The sequence below is a fragment of the Miscanthus floridulus genome, chromosome 7 (genome assembly GCF_019320115.1).
Source record: "Miscanthus floridulus cultivar M001 chromosome 7, ASM1932011v1, whole genome shotgun sequence".
Taxonomy (NCBI): Eukaryota; Viridiplantae; Streptophyta; class Magnoliopsida; order Poales; family Poaceae; genus Miscanthus; species Miscanthus floridulus.
Window position 1 is genome coordinate 98,815,933 of NC_089586.1, and position 25,720 is coordinate 98,841,652.

Below are 25,720 nucleotides of genomic sequence, written 5' to 3' on the forward strand. Positions count from 1 at the left end.
AGTGGCTCCAATTTCTCGCTGCAGTGTCGCGAAAAGCTAGGGCCGGTGAACACGACTCCTAGTACATTTGAGGGGGAGAGAAAAGTGCTTCTAGCATGCGTGGTGCCGGCATAGAAATAGACGAAGTTGCTTGAAGCCTTGCCAAATAGGGTTTTAGATGCATTGGGGACAACATAATCCTTAGTATAATAATTTCGATGAAATTACCTCTCACTTACTGTTAAATTGTAAGTTGTTTTGGTTTTGTACTAAGACAAACTTGTGTAACTTTGACAGACATAAGGTAGTAAAATGTATAGAGAGATAACTAGAGCTATTTTGATCCAAAGGCACCTTAGGTGTGCCCTGGTTTTGGGCTTGATCGAATTAACTAGAGCTTGTAGAAAACTGCTAAAAGATTTAGCTAATCGAAACAATCTAGCTTATTGTCTGATTTTTAACTCTCCTATTATTGTCTAACCACTTTACTTATATAGCTTATAAACTATCATCAGGCTCTCCAGCTATTCCTCCTAGTAAAAATTTCTTACTGAGTCGAGCATGCCCTGGGCGTCAATTCAGTTCCACCAACACGGCTGGAAAGCCTGGAAGGGCTGCATTCCGTAGGGGCTGGGTCCAATAAATCCCGCCAATGTCGTCTTGAAATGCACCAATGCCTGGGCCGACCTACGCGAGCAAACCCATTGGTGCAAACAAGGCTCCAGTACTGTGTGAAAGTCTCTGGGCCCGGCCTAAACCCAGTGCGGCTTGGGCTTCGCAGTCGATCATCAGGTGGTAGTGTGGTATAGGACAGGCCAGGAGCTGGTAACGGTGCGGCCTGTCAAGAATCTAGCTTAAGCACTCAGCCCAACATAGTGTGACCAAGTTTCCTTTTTATACATTGTTTTTTTGTTTCTATGTCAAAAAGATTTGGAAAAAGGTAAATTACATCGAATAATAGATTTTACAAACATATGCCTTGTCATTAGAGAAAATTTTAAAGTATTACATTCACTCTTCTATATATGCTTGTCATTTTGATCGACGACAGTCTAACTATGCACCAACAGTATCATTTGTGCACCATGAATAGTAGATTATGCAAACAATTAACAAGGGTAACAATTACACAAGCTGATAAAGTTTCACCATGGCTTTTTAGTGCACAAATGAGAAAGCATAAAAATTCAAACCTTCCTTATGCTCCAAAGCACCCAAGAATTTTCTTTGGGGCTACCCCTTTGGCACGGTACTTAGCTGCCATCTCCTCGGCCTTGAGAACTTCTTCACCACGCTGGGCCATAACCATTGCTCTCTTTTCCTCAGCCTGCCTATGGTTGACTGCCTTCTTATTTTTCATCTTCTCAGCATATTCAGCCTTTTTCTTCTCCAGTTCTTCCTGAAGATTAGCTCCAAGAGGTTAGATGTTTTTTCTTTTCATTAAAAAAGTGATCACATATTCACATGCCATATATTATGATCCACCTATTACATTAACATCAATATATTTATTTTATCAAAAGCAACTAGACACCAATACTAAAAATTAAACCATTATGTCAAAACAAACATTTTTCAAGACCTTACTGCTATTCTGTAGTATTCCTGCTGATTGTGGTTGTTTTAGAATTATAGTCTGTCAAACTTCTTTAATTTGATCCACCAATATAAAAAAAAGTTTAATTTGCACAAATTAACAAACACAGATTGATTATACTTTGATAATATATAGTTTTTTGTGTTTATATATAATAGTATACTTTGCAATTAAATGTAGGCAAAAGTATATATATATATATATATATATATATATATATATATATATATATATATATATATATATATATATAATAGTATATTTTGCAATAAAATGTCATGGTTTGCAATGTGTGGTTTATGGTTCATCATATCGAATACTTTGATGTTCTAAATGACTTACATTTGTAATCAGAGGGAGTTCTGAATAGGATAGAATCATCCTTTAAAACAATGTATAACAAGATAAATGAAAACAACAAACTTACTTCCATCCTTTTCAACTGAGCTTCTACGACTGCCTTCTTTGTGTTCTCCCATGAAAGAATAATAGATTGTTTCTTAGTAGCCCTGTGACATAGGGATTAGTTAGTTGATTAGTCACGGTTTTGTGATTTATTTTCTTATTCTTACTAGATACACACACTTTCTAATCAAATCATGCAACAACATGAAGTCATGGCCATCATATGTTTGTGCTAGTATGTTTTTTTCTCAATACCTACTTGCTGGCTTAAACATGGTGTACCACTTAGTCTCAAAGATCGAGGGTTTAGGTACATCAATGGAAAATACCATGGCACTTTCTTAGAATGTTTATGTATTTAGATCTTTGGAGGATAATTTCGCTCACAGAAATAACTGAAAAAATAAAAAAGGGCTCATGACAAGTGATAATTGCCAGCTAGTGCAAAATTGACTAGCGTGTGAGAAACTAGAGAATACTACTTGGCAACATACTTGTTGTCCGCTTTTGCCTTCTCATTCTCTTCCCATGCTTTAATCAAAGAGTTCCTCTTCTCTATTTCCACCTTTGCAAGAGCAATGTCTAAACATAGGTTGATTTAATTAGTCAATTCTCATGATTATACTATATGCAATAGGAAGAAAAAAGAAGGATCAATTAATTACCTCTATCATTTGAGTTCCTCGGTGTATTATTCACAGCACAAGGTTTATCAGCCACCTCTGGGAAGCACAAATGTATGGAACTTATTCAGAGTTTAACATTAATGACTTAATTAAACATTTCCCCTATCGAAGACATGCAATAGAAGTATTCAAGGAATCATGTACATCTTAACTTCATGCACCTTTTTTGAGTGTGTTGAGACAGATTATACATAGTTTAAAATTGTTAGATACTCGATACATTTTACTAAAGTATATTTGGTAGTTAGGATTGTAATCCGGTATTGCCATATGTATCATAGGAGGCATCTTCCCCAGTCCCCACCACATCCAAGTCTATATATAGCGTCCGAGAGGCTTAATACAATCCATCCCATGCATTATACACAATCCTTCCTACTTTTGTGGTTTTAGAATTTCGCTCCTTGGCTAATAAGGCTTCCTCTACCACCGCTGTGTTGCCTCTGGGGAGATTGATCTCCACCGAGGGCAGCACCTATGTGGGAAGGTTTAGGCTGTGGACCAAATTGATCTCCACCTCAACCTTGGCTGCTTCAGTGGCAAAAGGGGCTATCGTCTGTATGAGCTACTCATAGGTTTCTACTCCAGTCGTAGCATCATTATGATCATTAGTGTGCGGCACACTTGCGGTTTGTGGACCACTGACCGTTGGCCAATGCAACCGCAGCATACTATTGTTGTTCTACGAACACAAGGTTGATATGTGCCCTTGTAGTTCGTTTTGTGATGAGTGATTGTCAATGTGATCCACGATCTTGGTTGAGTTTATGAGCTAACCACGGCGTAAGTTGGGTTGTATGACATGTCTCTTGATTTGTGGTGTGCAGGTGTGGAGCTCGAAGGCGATGGTCGACGACGAGGTGAAGGTCAAGTAGGGACGTGCCGTGCCGATGGACCGGGAGTGGTGAAGGACGGACATGAGGCTTGGACTGAGGGACCAAAAGGTTGGGTGACCAACCACGGTGGCTGACATCTAGGACATCGACAAGCGTAAGTGTACATGGGAGTGACCGTGTTGACCGAGTCAAGACGGCAGACGTGCGAGTTGAGCGGGGCACAGGAGGACTTGGCGGACGGTCGGTCGATGATGGCGGTGACATGTGTCGAGTGGCCGGGGACGCGTATGGAGTACGCTACTCGCGGGCGGTTTGGTGGTTTGGGCCTCAAAACCATCGGTGGCCAGTTTCACGGGTTTAGGTTTCAAAACCCGGGCGAAGGTTCCGAGGAGGAACGGACGACACGTGGTGGCATCGAGGAGTTTGCGTCTAGGCGAAGCTATCTCATGAAGGACGCGGTGGCCGTCGGATGAAGATTACCTCGGGTTGGACCATAGTTCCCTCGGGTTAAGTGGTTTGACTCAAAAATATCCAAGGGCAAAACTAAAATTGTGTAATAGCCCTGTTAAATAGGATGAGAGAGTTCCCATCTCCCTCACCTCTTTCATTTTGCTTCATCATTCTCTAGGTTTTCCCCTCCCCTTAAGTTTTCCTGTGAGAGAGGTCCAAAAATTGTATAATTTGTGTAAGAACCAAAGATTGCAGCGGAAATGGAGGCCCTAACCTCCTCGTGTCCTCCAGGATTCGATTTATGAGTTGTTCTTGTGAATCACGTTTGTGTTCTTCACGTTCTTCCTTTCCCCCTTCTCTTGTGTGGTTCGATTCGTCGTTTTGAGACCGTTTTGATTTGTTCCTTTTGCATTGAGATGAACTAGGACGTGAGTTGAACCTTTCCACCGAGGGATTTCATCTAATTCCTCACGAGTTCAAAGATGAGGGCGAATCAAGCTTTAGGGTTGGAAAACCGGTATTTTCCATGTTCATCTAATTTCCTGTTGATTGGCTTCAAATTGGACGATGATCTCTTAGAGGTAGCTCACCTATTGCCTTGTAATCATATGGTTAAAATTTGGTGGTAATTGGTTTTGATTTGGTCGTAAATCGGGATTTTCCTTGCTCCTGGTGTTTTTCAGGCAACTCTGTTCATGCTGATTTCGCGACTCGCGGACGGTCTGCCTCTGACCCCCGGACAGGCTGCTGTTACTGTTCACATCACGAGCAGAAGGTCTTCTTTTGGTCGTGATTTGCTGCTCTGAATGTCGGACAGTCTGGGCCTACATGCGGACAGTCCGGGGCTGCTGCTGAAGCGTGTCTAGAACTATTTCAGCAAGTTCGTTTTCTGGTGTTTGACTTGCGGACAGTCCGGGATTCAACCGCGGGCAGTCCGCCGTTCTTCTTTCTGCCCAGGTCAGAACTGTTTCTCATCGTTCAGTTTACGGGAGTTGAACGCCGGACAGTTCGGCCCTCAACCCCGGATAGTTTGGGACCTGACCCGCGGACAGTCCGAGCTCCCTACGGCAGACAGTCCGGGCCTGTGCAGATTGTGTTGTTTCTCTCGTTCTTTCGAGCATTTGTTTCCGTCTGTTCTCGGTTGATCCGCTGTACCTCTTGGTCATCGCCAAAGGTACCTAGCCACTCGTTGGCTTATGATCATACCGTTCTCTAGTGCTTTTGCTCTTGGATCATGATTTTGGGACAGCGGCTTAAAGTTTCGAAAGAAATTTGAGGCTCCCATTCATCCCATCTGGTCGTCGTTTTCGGTTCTTCATGTTCCGTCTTCCTCTTAATGAAAAACATGCTACAATTCCATTCGAGAGAAAAAAAGCATTTGCATTGTGATGTCGCTAAGAGCGAGGGGGATGTTAGTCTTCAACTTTTCTTCAATCTAACCGTCTTCGATGCTCCAATTATGACTGTGGAGAGATGTTAAAGTATACTTGGTACTTAAGACTGTAATATAGCATTGTCATATGTATCGACGAGACAACTTTGCGTCCACCGCCACCCAATCTCTGTATTCGATATATACCACGCTCAATGTGCAATCCTTGCTGTTTTCAGCATAGGCTTCCTGCAGTTAGGATTGCATATCCCAGACATATGCAGTCGTTCCTGCTTGAGTCTTCTTCCTTCGATTTCACCTGACCATTAACTTTGACCTTCCTAATTGGCATCGAACTAAGGCACTCTGAGACAAAACTGCTACAAATTAAAAATGGTATTCTTGATTCTTTTGGCCTGCATTCGATAGCCTCCAAACACCATCGTAGTTCATACAAAACATTTAGACTAAATGATTTAGTAATAAACTTGTCAATCTACTCCGTATCTCATAGAGTAGCTGGCGGCCAATATTGGCCCCGTTCGCACTGTTCCGACTGATTTGTTGTGAGAGGAAAACACTGTTGCGACTGAAAAAGACGGATTACAAGAGAAACGAACAGGGCCATTATACTTGGAATGGGATCGGATGCTACGAAAATTGGCAGGATGATTGTTCACAAATCACAAGCAGGCATGCAGATTTCTGGCGGAAATCAGTTTCTGATACGTTACGCGCGCGTGAAGATTCTGGTCAGTTCGGTTATGCCGAGTTGCCAACAATTGCTGAACCGCGGAAGGTAAGGTCGTAAGGTACTGGTGATGTATGAAAAAAGGTAGTATATGTACAGGCCAGTTCGTTTCACTGAAATTTGATTTATGCTAATGCTTACGCTAAAATACTGTGAGAGTAAAATACTGTTGGTTTGATGAAAAATACTATTGAAGTAGTGTTTTCGGAGACCAAACTTTATTAAACGCATGGGTGCGACGAGATTAGATAAGGACAACCTTTCGACACTATTGCACAATCCATGCCGCAAACTGACAGCGCTATGGAAATTCACGGAGAAAAACTGCATGTTCCTTGTGCGACGAAACGGAAACTCGCATGTATCTGCTGCTACTACTATACTCTACCAGCAACATAAAAGTTCAGGACAGGGTGGAAGTACGGAGTACTTGTACTACTCACCGTCAACGACGACGAGGGCCTTGGAGTCACTGGCCGGCAGCCCGGGCGCGGGGACGATGGCCTCCTCCTCTGCCACAGCCGGCGCCACCTCCACCTCCGCCTTCTTCGGTCCCTCCGCAGCCATCTCTCAGCAGCTCACGCTGTACAGCACAGGCGAATCGGCGTAGGCTGCTGAATTTTCAGGAGTTGTTTTCGCAGCAGCTGAGTGCCTAGGTATCTACATATACATGACCGACCTGTTCGCTTGTTTCATGAGGTGTACTTTTTCAACGAACGAACAGGCACAATAAATCAACCAATAGTATTCCCAGCGAACAGGACATACACAGGCAGCCGGCCAGGTTTGATTAGCTAGCTGGAGTGGAGTGAGAGGCTCGGAGCTCGGAAAAAGCTTGCGAGCAGGCGCGCGAAAGTAAACAGAAGTTGGGTGCAACCGTAGGACACCACTGGTACGCCCGCTGTAGTACAGCGTTCCCAACCGCTCGTTCCAATTTCCAAAGCAGACAGCTCTGATCGCCTTCGTCGTGGCGGTCCTCCGTGGAAACTGAAAATTCCCGATCAGCATCAGCCATATGTTATGGGGTCTGTACAAGGTTTTCAAATGTCGCCGCGCGACGGCTGTACCGAAGCTCGGACGGCCGGCGTTGGCGTGTTTAACTGTGGAAAAAATATTTGATGGACATGGCGCCATTTTCCTAGTTCTTCAGGTGGTAGCTGTTCAGAACTGAAAATAGAGGCAGCTTCCAGCCAGGACAGGCGCAGTGAATTGATTCCAAGGTGAGCTTTAGTGATGCCATTTGTGAATTAAAACGCCATTGTCATTTGTCAAACAGCTCAGACAATGCATTGTCGGCGGCTCGGAGCTAATCGAGCTTGGATATATACAATGGTAATGCTCAATCAGACGCCACGTTCTCCTTCCTTTCAGGTTCTTGCAATCTTCCTTTTTCTCGTTTTATTATTTGAGGCACATGCTGATGATAACCTGTACAACAACCGCACAATGGTCACCTCCTTTATGTGTTTTATTTATGCATCAAATCTCTGTCACGATGCACCATGCCTTCTTATTTATGCATTTTCTGATATTCTCACGGGTTAGTGTTTCTGTCGTCTGTAGCTTCCATGCCTTGGTGGAACCTTCCATTCAACTTTCTGCAGAGCTATTTGCCCTTTGATAAAGACAAATGTTTATCTATGTTCATTACAATATGAGGGATATCTGTCAATGAGTTAATGATAGTTATGGGCTATCGATGCCACTTCCATTATATTATTTAAAAGTGCGCTCTCTTTAAATTATGCTTTCCCGTTGGATTGTCACTGAACAGCACAAACTGGTTGGGCTTAAGGTTCTGACAAGTTGAATGCACTCCAGCTAATGTATGGTTCGTTGCTCTATAATACCTCCTCCTTAATTTCAGTTCATGTCGCATCGGATGTTTGACATTAATTTAGAGTATTAAACAAAGACTAATTATAAAACTAATTGCATAGATGGTGACTAATTTGCGAGACGAACCTATTAAGCCTAATTAGTCCATAAGTTGACAATGTGGTGCTACATTAAACATGTGCTAATGATGGATTAATTAGGATTAATAATTTTATCTCATAAATTAGTCTCCATCCGTGCAATTAGTTTTTTAATTAGCTTATGTTTAGTCCTTCTAGTTAGCATTGGGATCCAGACAAATCGGGTGTCATATTAGATATCATATTCTATATATATAGAAATATCATAGAATAGGTATATAGAATTTTTGGTTGGGAAATTTAGATGAATCATCGAGTGAAAAAGGAGCAAAGAATGACAAAAGATGAGACTCTACTAGTCTTTACTTTACTCTTGTGGTTTCCTCGATTTCTATTTTCTTATTCAAGATCTTGCTTTTCATGGTTCTCGTCTTTGCAACTCGCGATTTTCACGAGAGAACTAAATCAAACACCCCTAGGTAAACTGCGGACGTTACTTGCGCGACTATAGTACCAACGCATGATATTTTTTGATAAATCTGTTCCTGTTTGGATTGGCAGGCGTCATATCAGTATACCACGTTTCCAACGTGAGCTTCTCATACTTTTAGTTAGTGTTTGGTTGTGAGGATGAAATGAGATGGGGATAGGATGGACCTCCTTCTGTGATGTTTGGTTGGGAGACTTGCACATCTCACTCGAAATATTCTGTGGAATCTGGGGCTAAACCCATCCCACCAACAAGGCCATCTGTAACGGCTGCTTTTTTTTTATAATTAAGAGCCGATTAGGAGGCCATCCAATATCTGTAGACAGAAATGGACGTACCTTTATGGTGGATCCCCATTTCCTAATCAGTAGGGTTTTAAATACGAGTAAGCGGTAGTACATCACATACAATCCCAATAGATAAATATGTCCCCACCATCTTATCGGATTATTATTGGATAAAATAACTCCATTATGCTTTTCTCATGGATTACGCAAATCAGTGCAAATAAATGGAAACTGAGACAATAGATAACTCAATTATGACAGTGAACTTGCATATAGCACTAATCACTTTCTGTTAGGCAGTTTCAGTGGCTGCTTCTGAACCAGGACAATCCAAAATCCAAATCAGCTCGATTTGCAACAAATAACAGTATCCATAGCACATTTATCAAACAGGTATTCATGAAAGCAAATACACACATTTATGAACCAGGATATTCAGTTTTGCATATACTGAAATTTTGAAGTATCACAGAATGTATATACACACACAATGAAGATGCACTATCTTCTTATTGTGATAATTCCATCATCTTCTTCTCCTTTAATAAACAGATATGAATATCTTATCTCCATATGGTAACAGCCAATCCTGGCAACTGAATATGCTGTACATTTCATTTGTACTAGTTTTCTGGAATTGGAGCATAACCCTGTGGTTCTTCAAGGCGAACTGGAGCTATAGCAGCCACCACAACAGAGGCACCAAATAACACGACAACCAATGCTGTGAAGTTCACCAAGAATGCCTCTGTGCCATATTTATCGGGACCTGAGCTCTCGAGGAAAGTGAGCTTCTCAAGAAAGCCGAGTTCTGCATTAGCAAGTGCTAAAATGTAGACAAAGAGCCCAAAGAGTATGTGCCATGGAAGAACACCCTTCTTCACGTTTGGCGCAGCACCAGGGAAGAAGAATGTAACAAATCCAATTATCCACTGTGATAAATGAGGCAAATATAAGGTCATTCTATCACTCCATAACTATACGAGTGTTGACTTCAGACTAAAATGCAGTTTCTCATTTCAGAAATTGTGTTACTCCATCATTTAGCTCTGAAAACCAATTCACTTTCTCGTGACGGTTGGTTGTTAACCTAACTAAGAAGAGCAATTATGAAGGTCACCAGCTACCGACAACATATGCAAAGTTTATATTTCGAAAAAAAACAATATATCTCTGGTTGGTTCAATAAAAAAAAGATAAATTATTCAAAATAAATGCAATAATGTTGTTAGTGTGTCAAAATCATAGTCAAAGAAGAAATCTAACTTTGCCATCATATGCATGACCTTACCTGAATACCATATAAAGTAATTGTTCCTATCCCAATCCAAGAGTGCAGACTGTAAAGATTTGCAATCCCACTCTCATTGTGATTTTTGAAAGCAAAGTATATCCCAACGGCACCAAGGACAAGTGCAATCCCGTGGAGAATTAGATGGATCAGCTTAGTTGTGTCATGGTTCGTTGTCGGAAGTACCCTGTATACCATTATAGCTGACAACACGAACAAGACATTACTAAACTAAAATTTGTCATGTGACAGAGAAGAGAAGTCTGAAAACATTTGGATCATTTACCTTCACCGCCGATAATAATATAACCGATAAGCATAAGAACAGGGTGAACCTGCAATATTTAACTTGTGATGAACTCTGAAATGCTGTAAATCAACTTATTATTCAGGTTCACTAAAATAGTAGTGATGAAACAAATGATTAAGAAACAATAAATACGGGTTTTCTGATTCGAAGGGTACACGTGTGCAGCGAAATGCTTTGCAACTAAGCCTACAAACTTTAAGCCAAATAAACACAAATTACATGCTATGCTAGTTTTAGATATAGATTCTGAAAAGCAGCATGAAGTCCTGGATTGTGGAAAACTAAAGGTCCAAAACCTGATGGCTGTTTGTGGATTCTAGCTTATGGCCTCTTTCTCTTTTTTTTTTTGTCTCACTATAGTTTGCCACAATCCTGTAAAATCTATGTTTGAGCAGATTGTTGGACTCTAGAATCTGAGCAAGCTGAATTGTGGAATTTATTTAGGGTAAAAAACTACTAGGGGGACATAAAAGCTAGAATCCATAATCTCTAGCTGAAGCAAAGAAGGCCATGCCACACGCTCACAAACAGAGCCGTCGTGTGAGGAACGATTAAGAATGAGTTAACCTCCCACACAGCAATTCTCCAAATCGCCAAAGCTACAATTAACAGCAAATAAGTTAAACGTATCATCAAGACCACTGCACTATATCATTTTTTAATAATTCTATAATCCAGGTTTAAATTTCCTCACTTTCTAGCTCGTGAAGCAGCCTACACACTCACTGTCGACGCGACATCAAATCCTACTTTTACTGTATCAAAGGAGGAAAAAAAGAGCAAACAAAAGAAGAAAAACGCGGCTCAAAAAATTATCGGCGTCGAAGCAACCAGGCGCCTTATCCAATTGGGGAGCAGCGCAAGGAGAGAGGGGAGAGGCACTGAGGCAGTACTCACGTTGAAGATGAGGTTCTTGTTGGTGGCCTCGATGGCGAGCCCGCCGCGGAACTGGATGGCCCAGACCAGAACCATGGCCGCCGCCGCGACGGCCAGCGCGTGCGCCGCGTACGTGAAGGGCGCCGCCCGCACGCCGAGGCCAAGCGCCATCCCTCGGCGACGCTTTCTTCCTTTTCCTCTTCGTCGGCCCGGTTGCCTTGTCCCCCTGTTTGCCCCCCGCGCTGCTGCTGCTGCTAACGGCCAACGGCGACGCGATGAGTGGCCGGAGAGAATGCGGGAGCGAGGTGTCCCCGCACCGTCTCCTATAAATGGCAGTGATTTCATTGATTTTTTGTTATTTTTTTAATTCCTGTTGAAATGATTCTGTTCTGATATGGTCAAAAAGATTAGGCCAGGTCGGGTAAAACCTGTGCATGCTAGATTGGAGGTTTGATGCGAACGAGGGAGGTAAAAAAAATCTGGGCTGTCACTAGGGCATTCCGTTGAAGGTCGAACTTGTTCGGTGTACGAGTAGCTTATTTATCGTTAAACTTAGTAATTCATATTTGTAGTTTCTCGTGTTACCGCGAGCTTAGGTTACTTCGAGGCTTCTAGCCTGATCCGTAGCCTTTCGTGGCCCCGCATGTGTGGGGGAATAATCAAGGTGCCCACCTGCGTCCGCGGGACCCAGCGCGAGAAAGCAACAGCAAATCGCTAGCGTGGAAAGATTTGCACCGATCAGGCGACGACCGGTGGGTTGTTGAAATTCGTGATCATGGTAGCATACTCTGTCTTTTCCTGTGCTCGTGTAAGTATTTTATTTATTATCAGGCTTAGTGACGACTGACGTGTTAACTGGGTCTCCGACTCTCCGTCCACCAGCCACCGCTTTAGACTGCCGCTTTCATGGCTGGGCTCCGGTTCCTCAAAAAAAAAAAATAGTTTTGTCACTGTCTTCTCTGAAGGAGCAGCTCCTCTAAAGAAGAAAGAGTCGTTCTAGAAAAATATTTAGTAAAATAGCTCTATCTGTTTTTTAAGAATGGATGAAAGATGTTGAATGTCTATAGTGCCCCTGCTTTTATTTACCTTGGTTGTACATATAATTTATGCTTGATGTCACTTTGTCATACGATTGTACGAAAATAACAAGGTCAATATATGAAAAATAGGATTAACTGATAATAGTGTTCTTTAGAGTCAGTAACGTTTACAAAAGTAAGCATGATATTGGTTATAATTAAGTTAAACATATTTAATATATTTATAAGAAAAATTGAGGGAGACACCATTTTGGGCCAAGGCCCATACGACCTTCATCATCTCTCTCCTCGCGTCCTTCCTTCGAAGACCGCTCGCACAGGTCGCTGCCGCCTGCGGCCTGCATCCGGTGCTTTCGCCGCCATTGTTCCACGCTGCCGTCGCCCGCACCTGGTGCCTGCGTCGCCGCTCTCCCACGTTGCCACCACAGCGCCGCTCCCACACAGCGTCCGCTCGCCGCTCGCCGCTCGCCGCTCGCCGCTACAGCACTGCCGCCGCCTCCTGCGTAGCCGAGCGCGGAGCATGCGAAGAAAGGCGCGAACGTCTTTGCATTCGAGACCGTCAGGCGGAGCCGCGCGGAGCTACGTTTTCTGGCTCCTCCTGGCACTACACAACAGCTCCGTCTCCCAAAGTGCACTGGCGGAAGAGCTATTTTGGAGAGGGGAGTTTGGTACAGCTCCTACATGAGCCGGAGCTGGCCCTCCAGCTCCAGGAGCCGTGCCAAACAGGCACTAAGCTTCATGAAGATCGCTGGCTGACGGTAACTGATTGCAGTACAAGAGGGCCGCGTGAGAATTGAGACTTGGCGTTTGCATTTTACAGCTCTTGCAATCTTGCTCGTCGCTTCACCAGGATTAATAAATTAATATCAACTTAATTAAACTATTTAGCATCAGGGCATTTGGTCTAGTGGTATGATTCTCGCTTTGGGTGCGAGAGGTCCCGAGTTCGATTCTCGGAATGCCCCTTTCTGTTTGTATTATTAGTATCATTTTTCTGCTGATTTTTACTAGGCAGCGTGACGTGAAACTCAGCTGGTTTTTTCTTTGGCAATTTCTTTGATGTTTTCAGGCATGCGAATAAGATAAGAATTGATACAGATGTGGAGACCGCACTATTCCACCAGAATTACAAAATCGTTGCTATATTTATTTCTAGTACTTGTTGTCACCAAGATTGTACTACCTCCTTTTTCGTTTACTTGTTATCGAATTTTTATTGTAACAATTTTAACCATATTTTTTTCTGCAAAAGATTTTTATATACATTAAATTTTCACATATATGATTCTTTATTAAGCATACTTCATTAGTGTTATATACATGGAAGTATCTAAGATTTTTTAGAAGAAAAAAAATAGATGGTCAAGTTTGCTACGGTAAAAGATTGGTGACCAGTAAATGAAAACGGAGGGAAGTATATAGTATATAGATATAGATGATAAAACAGTACTAATTCCACCAGTTTCACACAGAATTACAAAATCGCTGCTTTGCAGCTAAATTCTGATCCGGGTAACCGTGCAAGCCTGCAACAAAAAGAAAAAAAAAAAACTGTGCTAGAGCTACGCTGTAGAGCTGTTTACATTGACTTTTGAGCCAAAAACTAAAGTGCGTGTGGATTCTAGCTTGATTCGCTAGCGTTGGCGCCAAGGGAACCGCTGCTTGGCTCGTTCGTCTGCTGCGAGCCGCTGGCCGGAACATCCGGCTGCGCCATCGGCTGAGAGTCGCCCGCCTCTCCGGGCGGCGCGCTGTGCTCGTTGTCGTCGTCTTGCTTATTTTTACTCGCGGACACGACGGGTGCCGCGGCCTGGCCGGCGTACCGCGTCTGGGGAGGAGCCGGCCCAGGCGGGCCGTACGGGAACGGGCGCTGGCGTGGCCGCTTCGGGAACGGGCCGCGGCCTCCTTGGAACGGGCGGGGGCCCGGGAACCGGCGCTGCGGTGCGGGTGGGCGTTGTTGCCCTTGGTGGAAGTGGAACGGGTTGGGCCATGGCTGAGGCTGACGGTGCTGCGGCGCCGGCGGGCGTCCTTGGAAGTGGTACGTCCGGGGTACCGGCGGCTGCTGGTGGTACTGCGACCCGAACGCGGGCTGGCCTCCTCCGACTCCGAGCAGCGGGATCGGAGCCGGCGGGCGGTTCTCCAGCACGTTCGGCGGCAGATCGCCTCTGTTCACCAGGTACTCCGCGGCGAGGCGGCCGGCAGCCATCAGAACCACTTCCCTCTCTTGCGGTGTCATCTGTTGTTCAGGCGGCAACGGCGGGCGGTAGGGTTGGCCTCGCCCGTAGCGGAAGCTGCTGCCATTGCCGTTGCCCTGCATCGTAGGTCGTAACTAGACAGGACACAGGGTGTTTCTTGATGTCCAGCCAGAAGACGAACTTGGCACGACTGAACGACGTCGAAGGGTTCTGCCAATTAAAACGGCGCCGAACTCCGATTTAGAGCAGGCATCGAATTGCTTTCTGAAACCGTATGCCTCCATATATTCGTCTCCGACTCTTTTTGAACTCTATTCGTCTCCGACTTGGACACACGGGGAGCGTTTTTTATTTTTAATTCTCTCTCTTTAGAGGAAGACGCAGGCAATATGGGCTAGTTTTTGAAAGAAAAAAAAACAATGTGGCCTAGTTTTTTTTTTTAAAAAAATAGCAATATAGGGCATCTACCAGTTTTGAGTTATATATAGAAGTAAAAAAAAATTCTAATCTGCAATATTTCGGAAGTTTGTGGCTTTGTGCCGTCTCATAAAGTGATACCCCAAATACCCATCTGTGGACCATTGGCATGCCTAAGATATCGAACTAAGCAGTAGACTACTGACATGTAAGCCTGATAACATCAGTGCCATGCAGTCAAACAAATGGGATAGGATACGCACCTTTGGGGATATGCCATACCCTCACAGTTTCAGAAAATAAATAGCTATCCATGCAATCACCTTGTTCGCTTGATCATATTAGCCATGCTTATCAGCCATGATACAGTGTTTTTCTCTCACAATAAAACAGCATCAGCCGGCTTATAAGCTACAGAAACGATCAAGCGAACAGGTAAGTGAAACCTGAATCTATAGAAGATGATAGTGGCAGATAAATTTCACAGTTTGAAACAGACAGGACATACGTGTAACAAGGATACATTCAATCATTCCCAGGAGTGCTAAAAAATATGTACATTGACAGCTCCTGCCAGGTCAATGATGGTGCAAAGTTCTCATGAAGAAATATTTCATGTATTGTCTTAACCAATTAAAACATAAAAAACTTGCATGTGGGGCCTTTTTCTCCAAGAATAACATGCTCTGGGTGTCCAGAACGTTACTGGACCTGACAATCTACGGAGCTTCTTCCTAGTACCTCTTAGGGAAGCCACATCCAACACAGGGGCTGCTTTGATGTCTCCAGACCAGCTTGGTTTGTTTTTCGCTCCCATGTGTTGCAAATGTAAGTTTCTGCAGAAGATTATCTAGATTAACTGGCATCCTAAACACTAGCATACAAAAACAAATCTGCAGTATGTAAATACATACTTGTCTTGCTCTCTTGTCAAGAGGAGTCCATGTTGGCTCGATGGATGGCACTATGCTCTTTCCATGATTTATACTAGGCTGTGCCTTGAAATCCTTTCTTACCCTATGGCTCTGTGCTTTAGTTCCTCCCCTGCCTTTCTCATACCTGCGAGCCTCATTTGAAGGGCTCTGGTCCCTCAAAAGGGTGTTTATATTTCTTCGATGTCTGAAAGATTCAATATCTGAAGGGCTCTGGTCCCTGAAAGGAGTATCTGTATTTCTTTGATATCTGAAAGATTCAATAGGAGGAACACTCAGAATTCTAGAGCCATCCCTTGTTCTTGAATTTTATCATGTTGCTGAAACATTGCATCTAGATTGCTCTTGGCGTGCTTTTCTGTTTTCATTCATTTGCCTTAGATAATCCATTTCCCAGCCTGAGCCTTCTGATGCTCCATGACAGCCAAAATCCTGTTTCAGAAAAGGAAGTGAAGATGCTGGAGTCTGCATTATTTCCTGTCTTGGTTCATGATATCTGCTGCCCAGATCATTTCTACCTGAACTTGTGGCGAAATCCCCATGCACATTATCTGTCCATGTTTGATTTATACCACATGAAACGTCCCAGTTACCAGGGTCATTACTGATCTCCAATGCGGATGGAAATGTTGGATGACTGGAAGTTATACAGGCTGATGGCATGCTGGCACGAAAGGAACTTCTGATTGGCTGTTTATCACCCAATTTGGATTGCATAGAGAAATTGCATGTCCACCATACTGCTAGCCCTTTCATTGTATGTTCTGAAATTTGGAGTCAGCTCATTGATGAAGTCATCATCTATTACATGAATCCCAGTTACAGCATCCACATCATACTTTCTTGGCTGACAAGAGACACCTTCACTACCCATATTCAACCTTTGATCAATCATAAAGACTTCAGGGAGGTCAGGCATCATATCATCTATGTGAGAGAATTTCCGTAACTTAGGTGGTGATAATACATTGTCATTTTCTACACAATCACCATGCAATTGAGTACAAGGATTAGGGCGAGCAGGGTGACTAACTGCTGCTGAAAAGTCTTGTGTGGCACACCTTTTCTTTTTCCTTGCAGACTGCAACAATGCACTACTGATATCTGAATCTACAGAAGAGCATTCAGTCAAAACAGACTTTGATTCACCTAGCTCACTGAATTTGCACAAAGCACTGAAGAGAGAAATGCTCTGTGGCGGCAAACGATAATTTTCAACAGCCTGAGTGCGTTGCTCATGTGACCATCTGAGGAAATCCAGAAGAGTGTCAGAAGAAAGTATCATGTATGCAGACAGAGGACTAACTGAAGGGAATGCCGTGACAAATGACTCAACCAGACTTTCTGATTCAGGTATTTGTGGACAAGGAGCTTGATTTATACTAACCGCATTCTGGATGCAATTGAGAATGATTTGATCTGTTGATTTGGGCATTTGTGAGAAGAATAGCTGCAAGTTCATGTCCAGGCTAGCAGCTGAAGCATATAGAGAATCAGATGCCTCCAATACAGCAGAAAGCAAGTGATTTTCAACCTCGAAGACCTGCAAAAGTGGAACAGATAACTCATTGTGTTGCAATATACCAAAACGAGCACAAATATTAGTAAGAAAAACAAGTGTAACATATATGCATGCATAAGCTGTGAAAGGTATGGCATGGCCACTCTATTATGGAAAATTAAGGACATTAACAGGAGCAAAAGCAATTACCATTATGCAGCCACAGAAACAGAAGCTAAGTGCCATCAGAATGTAGGTAGCAATATCCTCTACAAAATTTGTTATACCAGATGTGTCTGATGATATTGTTAATTCACTGGACCCAGAGGTTCTTGTATCATACCATAGTAAACAAACTGCAGCGGTAAGTATTAGGTCCACAGGCAGATCAACATCTCGCTCTACAACCTGCATACCTCCTCTCTCCAAAGCTAGTATCTGTTGATAAGATGATCTTCGAGAGAAAAGCATATTCTTTCCATGATTTCCAGTATTTACAACAATCACTGCCTCTGGGCCAGGTATTCCTGCTTTTGTGCTGTCCATTTTCTCACTGAGAGGAAGGACACGAGCAGATTGGTTGTCTTGGGGAGCTTTTATCACATTCGCAGATACAGAAGAAGTTGAACTACTCTTCTCAACTGCAGGCACAAATTTTTGTGAATTGGCAATGGTTATTTGGTTCAACGTATTGAGCTGTTCAGCTGCAGTCACAAAGTTGTGTGGATCAACAATATTCTTTTCGTTCAGATTTCCCTGATTGTGCAGTTGAACATCTGCTGGAATCTTTTTTGATGAATCAGCAGTGAGATGATTGGTCTGCAGATGTTGCTGTTGATTTGTTGCCGGTATAAAGTTTAATGAATCAACAATACGCATTTTGTTCATCTTCTCTTGCAAGTCTTTCTGAAGTGTATGCAAAACAGCATCCTGCAAATAACAAGGAGAGGAAAACTTAGGATCTTCTGGTTAATAGAAACATACGTACCCCATTAGCCTTTTGAGGACTCCCTCAAAATGACTTTTGAACAATTCAGTATGAGATTCAAAAAAAAAATCAGTATGCAATGCGTACCACTTTAATTATCCAGTGTGTAAAATCCATGTTCATCAAAACTAGGAATCATGATAAGCAGATCTTATAGTTATTTACATATTTTCTATTACACATTTGAACAAATTTTGGTGAGTGATGTGTAGAAAAAACAAAATTGTAGTCTGTATTTTACTTCCATTCTCTGGTCTAGGAATTTATGGAATTCCTAGAGACCAGAGAAACCTATATGTAATCAATACTTAAAGGGCGTACCCAGTGTAGAGAGCTCCCGCTCTATGCGGGGTCTGGGAAAGGGTGTCAGTGGCAAGCCTTACCCTCGCCTGTGCAATGCGAGGAGACCGCGACTCGAACCCAGGACCTTCCGGTCAGGCGGTAAGACTCTACCGCTTACACCAGACCCGCCCTTCATGTAATCAATACTTAGTTTTATCAAAAAAAATATTAACTTGAATAGATAATAGATATACTTAGGCAATAACTAATAAAGCAGACCCACGTTTCATATCAGTAACATAATTTTTTTTTTTTGAGAAAACCAGAAGGAGAAAAGTCCCTCCTGAACTCATTTTATAAAGATATCAGTCTGTACAAAAGAGGAAAACAAACTATACAAATATCAGTAACATACATGTGTGCTTATTAGCAAACAGCAAAGGTATGAAACGAATGACCGAAATAGATACAAAGATTCCCCCTAAACAAAATTTAATGAGTTTAACTGCGAAAAAGTGATTGATAATCACCAACGTGGATTTCAGATCCTGGTCTGTGTGATTGTCCTCGACAAGAGCATTTGGAAGGCCTTCACCATCCACTGTGACATAGAGGAAATGCAGTGGTGGCAAACCATCTAATTTGGGAGCCCGAGATAACAAGATAGATGATTTATTTGGACCTCCATATTCCAGTATCATGCAAAACTCACTGAAAGGGAATGAAGCTGGGATGTTCCTTCAAGATGGAAAATAAATTAATTATATTATATTTGACAATAGACACACTGAAAACATAAAGCACACAGGAAAAAAACATCGTTTATGAAAAATGACAAGAAACTTTTTGGACACCCTTATAATTGTATGCTATTTTTTCTATAGTGTAGACGTGGCCTATATGTGATTTCTAAAATGTTGCCCATGCATAAAAATTTGAACTCTAAAGTGTTTTTCAGTTATGTCAGAAAGTATAAAAGGCTACAAAATAATCCAATGAGTAAGCAGGCAAATTGTTTGCAAAAGAGGAAAATGATTCTAAGCATAAAAAAGCCGATCAATTTTACACTTGTGCTCACCAAAATAAGTTTCAAATTTGATATTGAAATTTCTGTACATTTAAAAATAATGTGAAACCTCACCTAGTTTCAAATTATGAGCATTCATAATAGATTCTTAATCTCTTAGTAGACTGAATCATTTTAACATTTCAATTAAAAAATAGAACCAGAATATACTGCAACAAGAACTGATTGCATCCTTCCAGAAATTACATTGATCTCTAGTAAGTACAACAGACGGAGAATTGATTTCACCAGTTACAATCAATTAGTCAGATCGCTTAAGATACCTCCAAAATTAGGCATTTGGATTCTTTGCCTGAAGCATATCTTTTATTCATCTTTATAGTTTTATTATATATAAGTGGTGACATACCATGCTGAAGAACATATCAATATGAGAAGTTATCATGAAAGATTAAGTGGCTAACTGCAGGAACTAAATGTGTTTCTAACATTGATTTTATTTGTAGTAATATAACTGAAAAGATAAGGAAACAATGCAGATAAGCCTAATTTGAATTCACGTGGACTTACTTGTTATCTAGCAGAATGCAGTCTGATTTCCATAATTCTTCCAGCATACACGTTTTAGAGTTTGTCTTGATCACCGGATCTGAATAAGTGGTTGAATGGTATGTTTCAAACTCAACAGATGTTATCTTCATGGCAGTTAGCTTTTGACCCAATGGCAACCAGAAAGCTCTATCAGACACTATAAGGATCTTTCGGATCTTTCGGCCAATTTGGGTTTTAGATCTAAGGATTGTCTCAATGACAGATAATGACGGATGAGACTCTAGTAGTTGCTTCTCAGCTTTCAACCGAGCTTCACCAATGCAGCGTTGAATATTTCTTAACCTCTCAGGAATATTTTCAAATGTTCCAGTCAAATTGCCTACATACAGATAGGCAGCATGCAGACCAAAGAAACATAGGTAATATGCAACCTGTTTTAATGCATACAGTACAATAAGCTCCATCTTATCTTCATATTTACAGTAGCTATACAAGCCTTCTGAACCTTCCCCTGTTATCAGTTCAAGAAGCTTTTGCTTTGAAATGCTTAAACCTTGCCTATCGGAGAAAGAATGCCTGAAGTATGCACTTTCTTGCAAAACAGATGTATAACTTACATGGATGTCTTTGATAAGGCCTTGGATAAGATCTGAGAGGTTGACAGGATGAATTTCTATGAGTTTGTTAACTCTAGGTCTGGTTGAAAAAGGAGCTGCTTGTTTTGAAGAGGGGGTGTCTAAGGTAGAAATATCCTCATTTTTCCTTACTTTATTAGTGTCATTTCTCACATTTAAGTAGAAGCTTAGCTCATTGGACTGTGACGTTGACTTAAACAATGATGATTCCTTTTCTGGACTCAATTTATCCATGTGGCTATGACCTCTGACATCACTTTCTAGCATGTTCTTCTGAGTTGTTTCCAAATTGGCTGATGGATCATCAGGTATAGGCCCAGGAACATAAATCTCATTCTTCTTGTCCTCATGTTGAAGCTTTGCACTTCTCGGAAAATCCTCCAGAAAACTAATGTCAAGCGCTGGCATCTGCTGGCAACTTATTTCCATTTCAGGACTTAAACTGCAAGGCTTTACCTCCTCAACCATACTCGCATAAGTAGAGCAACTCTCCTGATTGCATGGCCCTTCTGATAAAAGATGCCAATCCAAATAGATCCCATCTGCTGCAGATAGCGGAAGTGGTTTTAGGGAGCAAAGTACTTCTATAGGGGGAAGCATAGATCTCATTGCTTTATCATCAGGTAAAATAGGTGTAGGTAGTGATTTGAAGGTATCATCAACTAGAGCCCATTCAGAGCTAACCACTGATTCATAGAAGATTTTGCTTGATCAAAGTCATCTTTGAATATTACCTCAGATGTATTCATCTCAGCTTTCACTGACTGAACAAGTGTCTTAAAGGCATCCTCAGAAGGAAAGTTGATAGTCTCTACTTCCTCCAAGAGAATGGAGCAAGGAAAATCTGAACAGGTCCCATCAGGTTTGAGAGGGTATAATGCTGACTTTTTATCAAGTAAAATATCATGATTGATCCTCACAAAATCCATTTCTGCTACATCCTTTGTTGTAATTGGTTTATCTGCTTGATACTCCACACGTGGGGCATCTTTGCAAACCAAGGAAAAAATGTCCATATCACATGATCTCAAGAACTCAGTTGAGCCAAATGATGGAAGACGAACTTATGCTCCATCATATAAGTGTTCAACAATATTATGAAAAATATTGGATACCGCTGTCTTTGCTGGGCACTCATCAAGCTCCCAAGAAATCATACTAGCCTCCAACTGGGGTATTATTTGACCATTCTCTTGTCCTGCGATTTCCATGCAGGAGCTATCTTTAGCATAAGGACAGTTCATATCATCATCATGTTTTACAGGGACTTCTACTTGATAAATTGACTCTGCAAGTTCAGCTGGATATGGTATTCTTGTCTCAGTATCAATATCAATGAAGTCCTGCAATAAATCAGAAGGAAGTTCGAGGACATGAGCACACTGAGAAACAATATAGTAAGAATATGATGCTTTGAGTTCAGACTTCATAAATCACAATGGAATCAAATGAACAAATGACAATGAGCATGCTAATCATAAGGTGTTTACTCCTGAAACCATGGACAAGAAACTAACGAGAAAACCCTATGTTATGTTATCATGCATGTATTGCCAGTGATGTACGTTCATATTAATATTGTAAGTGCAACAGTATAAAGCATAAAAAAAGCAACCACCAACTTGTATCAGAAGATAGTAGATTTCAATGATCCCAGTTAACATGTCATGTGCCAAGAGCTTGTGGTTCTAAGCACAGTATTTTCATCCATCTCTCAGAACCAAACTGCAGCTCCAGACATAATGTGGATTAGTGATCCCTATTAACATGTGACTTGCCAAAGAGCCTGTGCATCCAAGCACAACATTCTGATTCATTTCTCATAACTAAATTGCAGCTCCAACCAATATGGAATACAGAGTAGTAAATAGCTTAAAACTTAGATGAGATGGTGTGGAGTACCGGATGGATTTTCACGTCTGGGACACCAAATGAATAGGTGACACAAGCATCTGGCTCTTCATCATCAAGCGATGCAATTTTCTTCTGCAAAACCTTTGATACAATGAAACATCAGAGTTTGAGCCAGAGCAGGAAACTACATAAAAGTACAGGTGAAACTATTGAGATGCATCTTACCAACAGGAAATCGACCTCTGGAACCTCAAACATGGCCTCCAACAGGCCCCCTCGCTAACACCACATCACACAGAAACCACACATAAATCTCCTATGCAACAATCACAGCATAACAAAACAAGCAGAAACTACTATCACCTTGGTAACTGCTGAGGCCTCCAAACTGAGTCCCTCTTCCTTATCGCCCTTTGTGTGGCTGTCGTCCAGTCCCTGAATGAACACACATAATTTTCAGAAATACTCCATGGTGAGAACATCACAGCCGAGAAGGCGAGAAGCGCATGGAAAATCCAAACATATAAAGCTTCACTTGCCTTGGGGATTCTGAAAGCAACGGGATCCATCGAGCTAAAACCGTTCCCGTACACACCTCTACCGTAGAGATAATCATCCAGCAAGCCCTGCGAGAAACCCCTGAGTTACAAAATTTCACGCATTGAAGCACGGAATTGACAAAACCACACAAATCACGACTTCATCACCCTTCCGAACTGTCCCTCACTGAACCCATACGGCTAGAGAGTAGAGAACGTGAACTCCTAAGGCACGCGGGGCGGGCTCACCTCGTCGGCAGCGGGGATATCCGGCACAGACAGGGGCTGCGGGACGAAGGCGGCGAGGAATTCGGTGAGCGCGGAATCGAAGGGGAGCGAGTCGAGATCCTCGCCGGCCACACTCGGGTCGGGGAGGAAATCGGCGGGGAAGGGGAATGGGTTGAGGAGGTGGGGATCGGGAGGAAGAGTCGGGACCGGGAGGGCAGGGAAGGGCAGGGATGCTAGCGCTATGGCTAGGTCGGAGGAGGAGGAGGCCGAGGGCGACGGCGCGAAGTAGTCGGCGGTGAGGAAGCGGCTCCGCATGGTGCCCGGTGAGGCGCCGCGGTGGAGGGGAGGGAGCGGTGGGGACTCCCGGTGAGGAAGCGGCTCCGCATGGTGCCCGGTGAGGCGCCGCGGTGGAGGGGAGGGAGCGGTGGGGACTAGGGAGGCTGGAGGAGTGGCATCTGGCCTGGCCGTTTTGGTTTGGAGGAGCGACGGGCTGTTGAGTGTTGAGACGGTGAATTCGAAATTCGAATTGGAACACCAGCAGGCACTCGAGGATTGGGCCAAAACTGCTGTCATGATGATGGGTGATGATGGGCTCAAACTGCTGTCCTGTTCCAGACTCCAGACTACGAAGTCCAACACGAGGCCCATTATCCCAGTTGACTGGCTATGGAGCAAAAGCCCAGGCTCTCACCCCAGTGATGCGCCCACTGTATACTCAACATAAGAATATTTGGGTAGTAGGGAATCTATTTTCTAATTATTTCATAGTATATATGCCACACAATATTTGCAGGTGGACATGGTGCAAGCATAGAAGGATACAATCACTCTTCAGTATTGAATACTGGCTTTGTTCTATAAGGTCACTTTATGTATGGAATTTTTCTCATGAAACACCCATCAAATATCCTATCCAATCTCCTATACTTAAAAAGTAGCATTCTAAGAGATTGAAGTGTTGCAACGGTGTCGACGAAATACGTCCGGCAGTCTACCAAGAGGTATGCCCATGGTAGTACATGAATCGGTGGAGGTGCGCGTGAGGGAACCGGATGGTGCACAGAACGCAAGAGACATCGATTAGGCAGGTTCAGACCGTCAGTTTGACGTAATACCCTACGTCCTGTGTCTTTGTGGATTGTATTATGACAGATTTGTTGAAAACAAGGGGGTCTCTACCCGCCTTATATAGCCCAGGGTAGGGTTACAGGTCGGTTGTTTCTATCCTGATCGATTTACAAGATAGGAATTACAGAGATTGCAGAATCTAGCATATCCGAACAGATCATCCTTGATCGTCAAGGATCTTCACGCAGTCTTGCGAGGCATGCCGACATGTGCCGTGCTTCGCGCGGCGTAGTCTTATGGGCTAGGCCTGCCCTGGTGGCTCGGCCCATGTACAGCTCTATGGGTATCAGGGGTTATACCCCCGTAGCTAGTCCCCGAGCGTCTTGTATCCGCTGAGCAACACCATCTTAAGCGTGCCCGAGCTGTCCAACTTGTTGTCGTCCATTAGGAGCAAGCGTTCGACCAATTTAACTCAAAGCCGAGCTATTGAAGCAAGTGTTCAACTAGTTTAACCGGGCACCGAGCAGTTGAGACAGGCGTCCAACCAGTTTAACTAGGAGCCGAGCTCAGACTCACTCGAAGTCAAGGTTTGTCAGAAGGATGTAAGGTGCTCAAGTAAAAAAAATTAAAGTCTCCATCTTAGATGAAGTGTGCCCACTTAGGTTTTGCGCGGTGAAGTTAGACGCTTAGCGTCCCTGACTTAGTCAGCGCGAAGAAACTTAGTCGCTCAGTAGCAAAGAGAGATGCTTAGCATCGATGCCTTAGGAAAAAATTGACTCTGAGAACCAAAACAAGGATCTTGGATGATTACAGTCTACAACTTAGTTGCCCCATAGAAGACCAAGTTTAGAGATAAGCACATTCACCGCTAGGTGAAGTGTGTCCACTTAAACCTCGAGCCTGACAGTAGGACAAGTAGTCACGGGGTGCTAGGGTCCAAAACAGTAGTCTTCAGGTGCCAAAGCAGTCCCTAGCTTAGCTGAGAAAAATTGTACAGTCATCGCCAGACGACGTGTACACACATAGTCCCCGAGCCTGCTTGAAGATTGCGAAGATATCTTGTAGCAGGGTCAGAGAAAAAAATATCTAAAAAACTCCATCGAAGTGACGCTTAGCATTGAATTCTGTTTCGTCAGCCCGCATTTGACGTGGTGGCCCACCAGGCCCATTTAGCAATCCAACGGGGCACACAAAGATTTCGGGAGAGAATGCGGCA

At 42.9% G+C, this 25,720-nt stretch overlaps 4 protein-coding genes and 1 non-coding gene across 5 annotated transcripts; 1 reads left to right on the top strand and 4 right to left on the bottom strand.

Moving 5' to 3' along the window:
- Nucleotides 1-937: 937 nt before the first annotated feature.
- LOC136467409 (remorin-like) lies at nt 938-6,733 on the bottom strand. The gene is made up of 5 exons (XM_066466095.1): nt 6,520-6,733; nt 2,647-2,703; nt 2,476-2,563; nt 2,004-2,085; nt 938-1,378 (listed from the first exon to the last, which is right to left on the bottom strand). Exons 1-5 carry the CDS (start codon nt 6,641-6,643, stop codon nt 1,178-1,180), a joined length of 552 nt encoding a protein of 183 aa, XP_066322192.1. The 5' UTR covers nt 6,644-6,733; the 3' UTR covers nt 938-1,177.
- Nucleotides 6,734-9,172: 2,439 nt separating this feature from the next.
- On the bottom strand, nt 9,173-11,677 carry LOC136463929 (ascorbate-specific transmembrane electron transporter 1). The gene is made up of 4 exons (XM_066462900.1): nt 11,271-11,677; nt 10,350-10,398; nt 10,064-10,266; nt 9,173-9,704 (listed from the first exon to the last, which is right to left on the bottom strand). Exons 1-4 carry the CDS (start codon nt 11,592-11,594, stop codon nt 9,396-9,398), a joined length of 885 nt encoding a protein of 294 aa, XP_066318997.1. The 5' UTR covers nt 11,595-11,677; the 3' UTR covers nt 9,173-9,395.
- A 1,505-nt stretch (nt 11,678-13,182) lies between these two features.
- On the top strand, nt 13,183-13,254 carry TRNAP-UGG (transfer RNA proline (anticodon UGG)). The gene has a single exon. It is a non-coding gene; the product is annotated as a tRNA-Pro (tRNA).
- Nucleotides 13,255-13,910: 656 nt separating this feature from the next.
- On the bottom strand, nt 13,911-14,603 carry LOC136465937 (uncharacterized). The gene has a single exon (XM_066464479.1). It carries the CDS (start codon nt 14,601-14,603, stop codon nt 13,911-13,913), a length of 693 nt encoding a protein of 230 aa, XP_066320576.1.
- An 802-nt stretch (nt 14,604-15,405) lies between these two features.
- Nucleotides 15,406-23,850, bottom strand: LOC136467408 (protein SHORTAGE IN CHIASMATA 1 homolog). The gene is given in 12 exon segments (XM_066466094.1): nt 15,406-15,734; nt 15,813-16,557; nt 16,559-17,373; nt 17,542-18,261; nt 19,132-19,339; nt 20,199-21,516; nt 21,519-22,158; nt 22,718-22,810; nt 22,895-22,948; nt 23,033-23,104; nt 23,209-23,295; nt 23,458-23,850. Coding segments are annotated over 12 exon segments (5,148 nt in total). The 5' UTR covers nt 23,752-23,850; the 3' UTR covers nt 15,406-15,632.
- Between the last annotated feature and the right edge of the window lie 1,870 nt (nt 23,851-25,720).

Bases quoted from the DNA above. Each gene is read 5' to 3' on its own strand.
- LOC136467409 (XM_066466095.1), bottom strand. From the start codon at position 6,643: ATGGCTGCGGAGGGACCGAAGAAGGCGGAGGTGGAGGTGGCGCCGGCT. The intron at 2,086-2,475 runs GTATGTTGCCAA...CCTATGTCACAG, and splicing joins AAGGCAAAAGCGGACAACAA to GGCTACTAAGAAACAATCTA. The intron at 1,379-2,003 runs GTAAGTTTGTTG...GCTAATCTTCAG, and splicing joins CTCAGTTGAAAAGGATGGAA to GAAGAACTGGAGAAGAAAAA.
- LOC136463929 (XM_066462900.1), bottom strand. From the start codon at position 11,594: ATGAAATCACTGCCATTTATAGGAGACGGTGCGGGGACACCTCGCTCC. The intron at 10,399-11,270 runs GTGAGTACTGCC...TAAATATTGCAG, and splicing joins ACAAGAACCTCATCTTCAAC to GTTCACCCTGTTCTTATGCT. The intron at 9,705-10,063 runs GTAAGGTCATGC...CATTTATCACAG, and splicing joins TTACTTTATATGGTATTCAG to TGGATAATTGGATTTGTTAC.
- LOC136465937 (XM_066464479.1), bottom strand. From the start codon at position 14,603: ATGCAGGGCAACGGCAATGGCAGCAGCTTCCGCTACGGGCGAGGCCAA.